The 13149-nt window shown below is 54.6% G+C and overlaps 1 protein-coding gene across 4 annotated transcripts in view; it reads left to right on the top strand.

Annotated features, from left to right (window-relative positions):
* The window catches only part of exoc6b (exocyst complex component 6B), a gene marked incomplete at its 5' end in the record, with an annotated part of 123919 nt that extends 111220 nt beyond the window's left edge, over window positions 1–12699 (top strand). For 2 of the 4 annotated variants that reach the window (XM_036987179.1, XM_036987177.1), the window contains 3 exon segments: window positions 10210–10322; window positions 10723–10734; window positions 12295–12699. In XM_036987179.1, the coding sequence (XP_036843074.1) occupies window positions 10210–10322; window positions 10723–10734; window positions 12295–12421 (252 nt within the window). 4 annotated transcript variants of the gene reach the window in all.
* Window positions 12700–13149: the final 450 nt, after the last annotated feature.

Genomic DNA, 13149 nt, shown 5'->3' with positions numbered 1-13149 from the left:
CTGGTCCCCAAATTGAAGTTTTGATGCTTGAGAGAAGTATAGACAGAGTGGAGAAGGAATTCTTTAAACATGGAGTTATTAGTCGTTTGTTTTGACATTCTTATCCATTGAAGGATCACACGGTTGTTGTTTCATAGCTCCTGAACTTCGCTAAGTCTGATATTATTTCTCTGACTCTGTAAATAACTACATGAATAGAGTGTGTGGTGTCTCAACCCCCCCTGGGGTCAGTTGGCGAGAGAGGGGGGGAAGGAAGGAGGTTTCGAGAGGTGCAACTATATAATTATTTGTTCATTTATTTATTTAACTTTTTCTTCTGTAATTTATGCCTCTCCTCCTCCCTCCCTCACCCCTCCTCCTCCCTCCCTCACCCCTCCTCCTTCCTCCCTCACCTCTCCTCCTCCCTCCCTCCCTCACCCCTCCTCCTCCCTCCCTCCCTCACCCCTCCTCCTCCCTCCCTCCCTCCCTCACCCCTCCTCCTCCCTCCCTCACCCCTCCTCCTCCCTCCCTCACCCCTCCTCCTCCCTCCCTCACCCCTCCTCCTCCCTCCCTCACCTCTCCTCCTCCCTCCCTCACCTCTCCTCCTCCCTCCCTCACCTCTCCTCCTCCCTCACCTCTCCTCCCTCCCTCACCCCTCCTCCCTCCCTCACCCCTCCTCCTCCCTCCCTCACCCCTCCTCCTCCCTCCCTCACCCCTCCTCCTCCCTCCCTCACCTCTCCTCCTCCCTCCCTCACCTCTCCTCCCTCCCTCACCCCTCCTCCTCCCTCCCTCACCCCTCCTTCTCCCTCCCTCACCCCTCCTCCTCCCTCCCTCACCCCTCCTCCTCCCTCCCTCACCCCTCCTCCTCCCTCCCTCACCCCTCCTCCTCCCTCCCTCACCCCTCCTCCTCCCTCCCTCACCTCTCCTCTTTCCTCCCTCACCCCTCCTCCCTCCCTCACCCCTCCTCCTCCCTCCCTCACCCCTCCTCCTCCCTCCCTCACCCCTCCTCCCTCCCTCACCTCTCCTCCTCCCTCCCTCACCCCTCCTCCTCCCTCCCTCACCCCTCCTCCTCCCTCCCTCACCCCTCCTCCTCCCTCCCTCACCTCTCCTCCTCCCTCCCTCACCTCTCCTCCTCCCTCCCTCACCTCTCCTCCTCCCTCCCTCACCCCTTCTACCTCCCTCACCCCTCCTCCTCCCTCCCTCAGCCCATCTCCTCCCTCCCTCACCCCTCCTCCTCCCTCCCTCACTCCTCCTCCCTCTCTCACCCCTCCTCCCTCCCTCACCCCTCCTCCTCCCTCCCTCACCCCTCCTCCCTCCCTCACCCCATCTCCTCCCTTCCTCACCCCATCTCCTCCCCCCCACCCCATCTCCACCCTCCCCCCTCACCTCATCTCCCCCCTCACCCCATCTCCACCCTCCCCCCTCACCTCATCTCCTCCCTCGCCCCATCTCCTCCCTCGCCCCATCTCCTCCCTCGCCCCATCTCCTCCCTCGCCCCATCTCCTCCCTCACCCCCTCTCGTCCCTCCCTCGTCCCCCTCTCGCCCCTCTCGTCCCTCCCTCGCCCCCTCTCCTCCCTCGCCCCCTCTCCTCCCTCGCCCCCTCTCGCCCCTCTCTCGCCCCTCTCTCACCCCTCTCTCGCCCCTCTCTCTCCCCTCTCCCTCGCCCTCTCTCGTCCCTCCCTCGCCCCCTCTCGTACCTACCTCGCCCCCTATCCTCCTGCCTTCCTAAGTGGATGTTGTGCCAGGTCACCGTGAGGTGAAGGAGAGAAAGAACGAGGGAACTTTCATATAGAGGTGAAGACTGAGGGCAGACCGACTGTGTGTGTTGATGGGGAGTCAGTTTGTGCGTGGAGTGAATCAGAAGTGTGTGGGGGTGAATTGGGGGTCAGGGGCGTGGTGTACTCCACCAGTAGCATTCCTTCTCCTTCCTCCTCTCTCTTCTCTCCTTTCTCCTCTCTCCTCTCTCTCTCTCTCTGAGATGTACAGTGTGCGATTTGAGAAGAAAGAGATCTCCTCTCTGATTGCGATGCAAATCCACCTGAGCGAAGTCCTATCTGTGTGTGGCGTAACGAGGATGCGGGAGGCTTTTGAAGTAACTTCCCCCAACACACGATGCCGTCTATCAATATGATACAAGCTTCCTTCTTATCTACGCTAGCGCGCGTGTGTGTGTCATATTAGGGAAAGGGGTCAAACCCAGGTCAGGGATTGGTCTTGTGTTTGTGTTGTCTGATTGGGCTGTGACTGGTGTCTTGGGTGTCCAATCCAATGTGTATATTTTGACCGAAGGGTAAAATATGTTAATTGTGTAGATAAACCAATGTCTTTATTTTATTTATTTATTTTACCTTTACCTTCAGTTAAGAAAGTCAGTTAAGAACACATTCTTATTTTCAATGACGGCCTAGGAACAGTGGGTTAACTGCCTGTTCAGGGCAGAACGACAGATTTGTACCATATCAGCTCGGGGTTGAACTTGCAACCTTTCGGTTACTAGTCCAACGCTCTAACCACTAGGCTACCCACTAGGCTACCCACTAGGCTACCCACTAGGCTACCCACTAGGCTACCCACTAGGCTACCCACTAGGCTACCCACTAGGCTGCCCACTAGGCTGCCCACTAGGCTGCCCACTAGGCCAGAATTAGTCACTCGATTAAATGGAGGCCACAGAAACAAAAGTGATCAATAATCAGGAAAATAGTGTGTGGATTGGTGGCTCAGTGGGTAGGTGGGTGGGTAGGTGGCTCAGTGGGTAGGTAGGTGGCTCAGTGGGTAGGTGGGTGGGTAGGTGGCTCAGTGGGTAGGTAGGTGGCTCAGTGGGTAGGTAGGTGGCTCAGTGGGTAGGTAGGTGACTCAGTGGGTTTGTGGGTGACTCAGTGGGTAGGTGGCTCGGTGGGTAGGTGACTCAGTGGGTAGGTGGCTCAGTGGGTAGGTGACTCGGTGGGTGGGTGGCTGAGTTGGTGGCTCAGTGGGTAGGTTGGTTGGTGGGTGTTTAATGTTAGCTAAAGTTCAACAGGCCAATAGTTCTATGATATAATCAGATGAAAACCATTGAGTTGTTATTTTACTTGAAATTTACAAGGTCCTCTACTCCGACAATTAATCCACACATAAAACGGTCAACTGAATCGTTTCTGAATCGTTTCTAGTCATCTCTCCTCCTTCCGGGCTTTTTCTTCTCTTGACTTTATATTGTGATTAGCAACTTTCATAAATTAGGTGCGTTACCGCCACCGACCTCGTTCGTCTTTCCAATGGTTATAACCAATGAGGAGCTGGGAGAGGCGGGACTTGCAGCACGATCTGCGTCAGAAATAGAACTGACTTCTATTTTAGCCCTTGGCAACGCAGACACTCGTTGGCGCAATAATTTATAAATGTATTTTGCAACGTGCGTGAGCGGTGTAGTCAGCCTGTGATAACGTCATACACCTCTCCCCTCCTTCTATCCATCACTCTCCTCCTCTCCCCCTCCTTCTATCCATCACTCTCCCCCTCCTTCTATCCATCACTCTCCCCCTCCTTCTATCCATCACTCTCCCCCTCCTTCTATCCATCACTCTCCCCCTCCTTCTATCCATCACTCTCCCCCTCCTTCTATCCATCACTCTCCCCCTCCTTCTATCCATCACTCTCCCCCTCCTTCTATCCATCACTCTCCCCCTCCTTCTATCCATCACTCTCCCCCTCCTTCTATCCATCACTCTCCCCCTCCTTCTATCCATCACTCTCCCCCTCCTTCTATCCATCACTCTCCCCCTCCTTCTATCCATCACTCTCCCCCTCCTTCTATCCATCACTCTCCCCCTCCTTCTATCCATCACTCTCCCCCTCCTTCTATCCATCACTCTCCCCCTCCTTCTATCCATCACTCTCCCCCTCCTTCTATCCATCACTCTCCCCCTCCTTCTATCCATCACTCTCCCCCTCCTTCTATCCATCACTCTCCCCCTCCTTCTATCCATCACTCTCCCCCTCCTTCTATCCATCACTCTCCCCCTCCTTCTATCCATCACTCTCCTCCTCTCCCCCTCCTTCTATCCATCACTCTCCTCCTCTCCCCCTCCTTCTATCCATCACTCTCCTCCTCTCCCCCTCCTTCTATCCATCACTCTCCCCCTCCTTCTATCCATCACTCTCCTCCTCCTTCTATCCATCACTCTCCTCCTCTCCCCCTCCTTCTATCCATCACTCTCCCCCTCCTTCTATCCATCACTCTCCTCCTCCTTCTATCCATCACTCTCCTCCTCTCCCCCTCCTTCTATCCATCACTCTCCTCCTCTCCCCCTCCTTCTATCCATCACTCTCCCCCTCCTTCTATCCATCACTCTCCCCCTCCTTCTATCCATCACTCTCCCCCTCCTTCTATCCATCACTCTCCCCCTCCTTCTATCCATCACTCTCCCCCTCCTTCTATCCATCACTCTCCCCCTCCTTCTATCCATCACTCTCCCCCTCCTTCTATCCATCACTCTCCCCCTCCTTCTATCCATCACTCTCCCCCTCCTTCTATCCATCACTCTCCCCCTCCTTCTATCCATCACTCTCCCCCTCCTTCTATCCATCACTCTCCCCCTCCTTCTATCCATCACTCTCCCCCTCCTTCTATCCATCACTCTCCCCCTCCTTCTATCCATCACTCTCCCCCTCCTTCTATCCATACACCTCTCCCCCTCCTTCTATCCATCACTCTCCCCCTCCTTCTATCCATCACTCTCCCCCTCCTTCTATCCATCACTCTCCCCCTCCTTCTATCCATCACTCTCCCCCTCCTTCTATCCATCACTCTCCTCCTCTCCCCCTCCTTCTATCCATCACTCTCCTCCTCTCCCCCTCCTTCTATCCATCACTCTCCCCCTCCTTCTATCCATCACTCTCCCCCTCCTTCTATCCATCACTCTCCCCCTCCTTCTATCCATCACTCTCCCCCTCCTTCTATCCATCACTCTCCCCCTCCTTCTATCCATCACTCTCCCCCTCCTTCTATCCATACACCTCTCCCCCTACTTCTATCCATCACTCTCCCCCTCCTTCTATCCATCACTCTCCCCCTCCTTCTATCCATCACTCTCCCCCTCCTTCTATCCATCACTCTCCTCCTCCTTCTATCCATCACTCTCCCCCTCCTTCTATCCATACACCTCTCCCCCTCCTTCTATCCATCACTCTCCCCCTCCTTCTATCCATCACTCTCCCCCTCCTTCTATCCATCACTCTCCCCCTCCTTCTATCCATCACTCTCCTCCTCTCCCCCTCCTTCTATCCATCACTCTCCTCCTCTCCCCCTCCTTCCATCCATCACTCTCCTCCTCTCCCCCTCCTTCTATCCATCACTCTCCTCCTCTCCCCCTCCTTCTATCCATCACTCTCCCCCTCCTTCTATCCATCACTCTCCCCCTCCTTCTATCCATCACTCTCCCCCTCCTTCTATCCATCACTCTCCTCCTCTCCCCCTCCTTCACTCCATCACTCTCCTCCTCTCCCCCTCCTTCTATCCATCACTCTCCTCCTCTCCCCCTCATTCTATCCATCACTCTCCTCCTCTCCCCCTCCTTCTATCCATCACTCTCCCCCTCCTTCTATCCATCACTCTCCCCCTCCTTCTATCCATCACTCTCCTCCTCTCCCCCTCCTTCTATCCATCACTCTCCTCCTCTCCCCCTCCTTCTATCCATCACTCTCCCCCTCCTTCTATCCATCACTCTCCCCCTCCTTCTATCCATCACTCTCCCCCTCCTTCTATCCATCACTCTCCCCCTCCTTCTATCCATCACTCTCCCCCTCCTTCTATCCATCACTCTCCCCCTCCTTCTATCCATCACTCTCCCCCTCCTTCTATCCATCACTCTCCCCCTCCTTCTATCCATCACTCTCCCCCTCCTTCTATCCATCACTCTCCCCCTCCTTCTATCCATCACTCTCCCCCTCCTTCTATCCATCACTCTCCCCCTCCTTCTATCCATCACTCTCCCCCTCCTTCTATCCATCACTCTCCCCCTCCTTCTATCCATCACTCTCCCCCTCCTTCTATCCATCACTCTCCCCCTCCTTCTATCCATCACTCTCCACCTCTCCCCCTCCTTCTATCCATCACTCTCCTCCTCTCCCCCTCCTTCTATCCATCACTCTCCTCCTCTCCCCCTCCTTCTATCCATCACTCTCCTCCTCTCCCCCTCCTTCTATCCATCACTCTCCTCCTCTCCCCCTCCTTCTATCCATCACTCTCCTCCTCTCCCCCTCCTTCTATCCATCACTCTCCTCCTCTCCCCCTCCTTCTATCCATCACTCTCCTCCTCTCCCCCTCCTTCTATCATCACTCTCCTCCTCTCCCCCTCCTTCTATCCATCACTCTCCTCCTCTCCCCCTCCTTCTATCTATCACTCTCCTCCTCTCCCCCTCCTTCTATCCATCACTCTCCTCCTCTCCCCCTCCTTCTATCCATCACTCTCCTCCTCTCCCCCTCCTTCTATCCATCACTCTCCTCCTCTCCCCCTCCTTCTATCCATCACTCTCCTCCTCTCCCCCTCCTTCTATCCATCACTCTCCTCCTCTCCCCCTCCTTCTATCCATCACTCTCCTCCTCTCCCCCTCCTTCTATCCATCACTCTCCACCTCTCCCCCTCCTTCTATCCATCACTCTCCTCCTCTCCCCCTCCTTCTATCCATCACTCTCCTCCTCTCCCCCTCCTTCTATCCATCACTCTCCTCCTCTCCCCCTCCTTCTATCCATCACTCTCCTCCTCTCCCCCTCCTTCTATCCATCACTCTCCTCCTCTCCCCCTCCTTCTATCCATCACTCTCCTCCTCTCCCCCTCCTTCTATCCATCACTCTCCTCCTCTCCCCCTCCTTCTATCATCACTCTCCTCCTCTCCCCCTCCTTCTATCCATCACTCTCCTCCTCTCCCCCTCCTTCTATCCATCACTCTCCTCCTCTCCCCCTCCTTCTATCCATCACTCTCCTCCTCTCCCCCTCCTTCTATCCATCACTCTCCTCCTCTCCCCCTCCTTCTATCCATCACTCTCCTCCTCTCCCCCTCCTTCTATCCATCACTCTCCTCCTCTCCCCCTCCTTCTATCCATCACTCTCCTCCTCTCCCCCTCCTTCTATCCATCACTCTCCTCCTCTCCCCCTCCTTCTATCCATCACTCTCCTCCTCTCCCCCTCCTTCTATCCATCACTCTCCTCCTCTCCCCCTCCTTCTATCCATCACTCTCCTCCTCTCCCCCTCCTTCTATCCATCACTCTCCTCCTCTCCCCCTCCTTCTATCCATCACTCTCCTCCTCTCCCCCTCCTTCTATCCATCACTCTCCTCCTCTCCCCCTCCTTCTATCCATCACTCTCCTCCTCTCCCCCTCCTTCTATCCATCACTCTCCTCCTCTCCCCCTCCTTCTATCCATCACTCTCCTCCTCTCCCCCTCCTTCTATCCATCACTCTCCTCCTCTCCCCCTCCTTCTATCCATCACTCTCCTCCTCTCCCCCTCCTTCTATCCATCACTCTCCTCCTCTCCCCCTCCTCCTATCCATCACTCTCCTCCTCTCCCCCTCCTTCTATCCATCACTCTCCACCTCTCCCCCTCCTTCTATCCATCACTCTCCTCCTCTCCCCCTCCTTCTATCCATCACTCTCCTCCTCTCCCCCTCCTTCTATCCATCACTCTCCTCCTCTCCCCCTCCTTCTATCCATCACTCTCCTCCTCTCCCCCTCCTTCTATCCATCACTCTCCTCCTCTCCCCCTCCTTCTATCCATCACTCTCCTCCTCTCCCCCTCCTTCTATCCATCACTCTCCTCCTCTCCCCCTCCTTCTATCCATCACTCTCCTCCTCTCCCCCTCCTTCTATCATCACTCTCCTCCTCTCCCCCTCCTTCTATCCATCACTCTCCTCCTCTCCCCCTCCTTCTATCCATCACTCTCCTCCTCTCCCCCTCCTTCTATCCATCACTCTCCTCCTCTCCCCCTCCTTCTATCCATCACTCTCCTCCTCTCCCCCTCCTTCTATCCATCACTCTCCTCCTCTCCCCCTCCTTCTATCCATCACTCTCCTCCTCTCCCCCTCCTTCTATCCATCACTCTCCTCCTCTCCCCCTCCTTCTATCCATCACTCTCCCCCTCCTTCTATCCATCACTCTCCCCCTCCTTCTATCCATCACTCTCCTCCTCTCCCCCTCCTTCTATCCATCACTCTCCTCCTCTCCCCCTCCTTCTATCCATCACTCTCCTCCTCTCCCCCTCCTTCTATCCATCACTCTCCTCCTCTCCCCCTCCTTCTATCCATCACTCTCCTCCTCTCCCCCTCCTTCTATCCATCACTCTCCTCCTCTCCCCCTCCTTCTATCCATCACTCTCCACCTCTCCCCCTCCTTCTATCCATCACTCTCCTCCTCTCCCCCTCCTTCTATCCATCACTCTCCTCCTCTCCCCCTCCTTCTATCCATCACTCTCCTCCTCTCCCCCTCCTTCTATCCATCACTCTCCTCCTCTCCCCCTCCTTCTATCCATCACTCTCCTCCTCTCCCCCTCCTTCTATCCATCACTCTCCTCCTCTCCCCCTCCTTCTATCCATCACTCTCCTCCTCTCCCCCTCCTTCTATCCATCACTCTCCACCTCTCCCCCTCCTTCTATCCATCACTCTCCTCCTCTCCCCCTCCTTCTATCCATCACTCTCCTCCTCTCCCCCTCCTTCTATCCATCACTCTCCTCCTCTCCCCCTCCTTCTATCCATCACTCTCCTCCTCTCCCCCTCCTTCTATCCATCACTCTCCTCCTCTCCCCCTCCTTCTATCCATCACTCTCCTCCTCTCCCCCTCCTTCTATCCATCACTCTCCCCCTCCTTCTATCCATCACTCTCCCCCTCCTTCTATCCATCACTCTCCTCCTCTCCCCCTCCTTCTATCCATCACTCTCCCCCTCCTTCTATCCATCACTCTCCTCCTCTCCCCCTCCTTCTATCCATCACTCTCCTCCTCTCCCCCTCCTTCTATCCATCACTCTCCTCCTCTCCCCCTCCTTCTATCCATCACTCTCCTCCTCTCCCCCTCCTTCTATCCATCACTCTCCTCCTCTCCCCCTCCTTCTATCCATCACTCTCCCCCTCTCCCCCTCCTTCTATCCATCACTCTCCCCCTCCTTCTATCCATCACTCTCCTCCTCTCCCCCTCCTTCTATCCATCACTCTCCTCCTCTCCCCCTCCTTCTATCCATCACTCTCCTCCTCTCCCCCTCCTTCTATCCATCACTCTCCTCCTCTCCCCCTCCTTCTATCCATCACTCTCCTCCTCTCCCCCTCCTTCTATCCATCACTCTCCTCCTCTCCCCCTCCTTCTATCCATCACTCTCCTCCTCTCCCCCTCCTTCTATCCATCACTCTCCTCCTCTCCCCCTCCTTCTATCCATCACTCTCCTCCTCTCCCCCTCCTTCTATCCATCACTCTCCTCCTCTCCCCCTCCTTCTATCCATCACTCTCCTCCTCTCCCCCTCCTTCTATCCATCACTCTCCTCCTCTCCCCCTCCTTCTATCCATCACTCTCCTCCTCTCCCCCTCCTTCTATCCATCACTCTCCTCCTCTCCCCCTCCTTCTATCCATCACTCTCCTCCTCTCCCCCTCCTTCTATCCATCACTCTCCTCCTCTCCCCCTCCTTCTATCCATCACTCTCCTCCTCTCCCCCTCCTTCTATCCATCACTCTCCTCCTCTCCCCCTCCTTCTATCCATCACTCTCCTCCTCTCCCCCTCCTTCTATCCATCACTCTCCTCCTCTCCCCCTCCTTCTATCCATCACTCTCCTCCTCTCCCCCTCCTTCTATCCATCACTCTCCTCCTCTCCCCCTCCTTCTATCCATCACTCTCCTCCTCTCCCCCTCCTTCTATCCATCACTCTCCTCCTCTCCCCCTCCTTCTATCCATCACTCTCCTCCTCTCCCCCTTCACTCCATCACTCTCCTCCTCTCCCCCTCCTTCTATCCATCACTCTCCTCCTCTCCCCCTTCCCTCCATCACTCTCCTCCTCTCCCCCTTCCATCCATCACTCTCCTCCTCTCCCCCTTCCATCCATCACTCTCCTCCTCTCCCCCTCCTTCCCTCTCTCTCTCTCTCTCTTATCCTCTTCTTCTGTCTCTCTCTCTCTTCTCCTCTTCTTCTGACCCTCTCTCTCTAAATGTTAGACTATTAGTAATATATGGTGTTGTTTTTTATGAATGACACATGGTGTCTGTCTCTAGTTATTAGATCTGTTCACCCAGTGGGACTGGTCCAGCTATCTAGCTGACTATGGAAGACCCACCTGCAAATACCTGAGAGTCAACCCTCACACAGCCCTAACACTGCTTGAAAAGTAAGTATACCTCTCTTTCTCTCCTTATCCATCCATCCATCCCTAACCTCAACACTCACACAGCCCTAGAAGTATATCTCTCATCTCTCTCTCTTCCTATCATCTCCCTCCCCCCTCTCATCTCCCTCCCTCCCTCTCATCTCTCTCCCTCTCATCTCTCTCCCTCCCTCTCATCTCTCTCCCTCCCTCCCTCTCATCTCTCTCCCTCCCTCTCATCTCTCTCCCTCCCTCTCATCTCTCTCCCTCCCTCTCATCTCTCTCCCTCCCTCCCTCTCATCTCTCTCATTTTCCCTCCCATCTCCCCCCTCTCATCTCCCTCCCTTTCATCTCTCTCTCTCTCTCATCTGTCCATCCTGTTCTGTTTTGTGACCTAATCTCTCTCCTGTCTTGAATCCTACAGGATTTCTCGACTGTAAGTACTGAAATGAGACTGGAGTTGCACGTCTGTCTGTGTGTTGTGAAATTATTTTTTGTTGTTGTGTGTTGAGTTTTCTTGTGTGTGTGTGTGTGTGTGTGTGTGTGTGTGTTTTGCGTGCCTGTAAAGATAATTATAACGGAAGCAGTGTGTGTGGTGATAATCACCCAGACACACTGAAACCCAAACAGGTAGTGCAGATAAGCATTGTTATCGCCGTGGTGATAAGACAGGTGTCTGTGGTAATGATGGGATTTTTATGGCTATAACAACATCGTTATGTATCCATAGTGATGACGGCTATCACCTTATCAGTCTACTGTGTTACTGTGGAGAGATGACTGTTTTACACACACACACACACACACACACACACACACACACACACACACCATGTTCGTTAGCAAGTCAGTGGTCGTCAGAGAGTCATGAGTCGGAGGCCCAGTCCTGGTGGTCTGTTTTCCCACAGAGGATGCACCATGCTGGGGTTACTCTGCCTCTCCGTCCCCCTAACCCCCTGGAGCTCTGTAGTGGAGCACTGCACTGTGACAGCAGCTACACAACACCTCTCATGTGACACACACCTTGCAGACCAAGGGACCTCTCTGTCACGTGTGTGTATTGAAATGTCTAATGGAATGTACTGATTGGCTCTGTGCATCTTGCTGTGAAATGAGTAGTAATGTCTGAATCCTCTCTAGTGCTGATAATCTTCCTCCCTCTTCCTCCATCCTCCCACTTCTCTCTCCTCCCTCCTTCCCCTCCCTCCATCCCCTCCCTCCATCCTTCTCTCCATCCTTCCTCTCCCACTCCTTCCTCCTCCCTCTTCCTCCATCCTCCCACTTCTCTCTCCTCCCTCTTCCTCCCTCCTCCCTCTTCCTCCATCCTCCCACTTCTCTCTCCTCCCTCCTCCCCCTCCCTCCATCCTTCTCTCCATCCTTCCTCTCCCTCTCCTTCCTCTCACTCATTCTTCTCTCCATCCTTCCTCTCCCTCTCCCCTCTCCCTCATCCTTCTCTCCATCCTTCCTCTCTCCTCCCTCTCTCCTCCCTCCTCCCTCTTCCTCCATCCTCCCACTTCTCTCTCCTCCCCCTCCCTCCCTCCTCCCTCTTCCTCCATCCTCCCACTTCTCTCTCCTCCCTCCTCCCCCTCCATCCTCCCTCTCCCTCCATCCTCCCTCTCCCTCCATCCTTCCTCTCCCTCCATCCTTCCTCTCCCTCTCCTCTCCTCCCTCTCCCTCATCCTTCTCTCCCTCCCCCTCATCCTTCTCTCCCTCCATCATTCCTCTCTCCTCCCTCCATCCTTCCTCTCCCTCATCCTTCCTCTCCCTCCATCCTTCCTCTCTCCTCCCTACATCCTTCCTCTCCCTCATCCTTCCTCTCCCTCATCCTTCCTCTCCCTCATCCTTCCTCTCCCTCATCCTTCCTCTCCCTCATCCTTCCTCTCCCTCCATCCTTCCTCTCCCTCTCCTCTCCTCCCTCTCCCTCATCCTTCTCTCCCTCCATCCTTCCTCTCTCCTCCTCCATCCTTCCTCTCCCTCATCCTTCCTCTCCCTCCAGGATGAAAGACACCAGTCGTAAGAACAACATGTTTGCTCAGTTCAGGAAGAACGAGAGAGACAAACAGAAACTCATCGACACTGTGGTCAAACAGCTACGCAACCTCATCTCCGCCCACCAGACCTGAATGGAGCAACGCTATTGGTCAACGAACATCACCAGACCTGAATGGAGTGATCCTATTAGCCAAGGAACCTCCACCTTGCAATCCTATTGATTACTGCAACCTCAATATCTGCCCACTAGACCAATCTCATTAGCCAAGGAATCTTATCTCCGCCCACCAGACCTGAACCCATACATCCTATTGGCCAACGAGCTTCAACCTCGCAATCCTGTTGGCTAAGGAACATCAGTCTCCGCCCACCAGACCTGAACTCAACCATCCTATTGGTTGAGGAAACATGATACACGGCCACTCTAGCCTGTGTCTCTACCATGTCTTCCAGTATTGTTTTTGCGGATGGATTTCATTTTGGGGTGGTTTAGTATTTTGGGGTTTATTTGACATGAAAAATGTTATATTTTGTCTCTTTAAGTGTCTACGAACAACGTTTTGGGGTCGTACGGTGTCAAAAAGATTCAAGTCACATGATCGTATTTGATGGGTGTGACAACGTAGTTCAGTTAGTGTGTTGATGCTACAGGAACACGACTTATCACGAGGTTAAAGCTATAATAACTGTTGTTTTCAGACGTCCAAACATAAGGAGGGAGGAGGGAGGGAGGGAAGGAGGGAGGGAGGGAGGGAGGGAAGGAGGGAGGGAAGGAGGGAGGGAAGGAAGGAGGGAAGGAGGGAGGGAGGGAGGGAGGGAGGGAGGGAGGGAGGGAGGGAGGGAGGGAGGGAGTGAGGGA

This window comes from Oncorhynchus mykiss, chromosome 9 (assembly GCF_013265735.2).
Source record: "Oncorhynchus mykiss isolate Arlee chromosome 9, USDA_OmykA_1.1, whole genome shotgun sequence".
Taxonomy (NCBI): Eukaryota; Metazoa; Chordata; class Actinopteri; order Salmoniformes; family Salmonidae; genus Oncorhynchus; species Oncorhynchus mykiss.
This window is presented reverse-complemented; position numbering and strand designations above follow the sequence as displayed.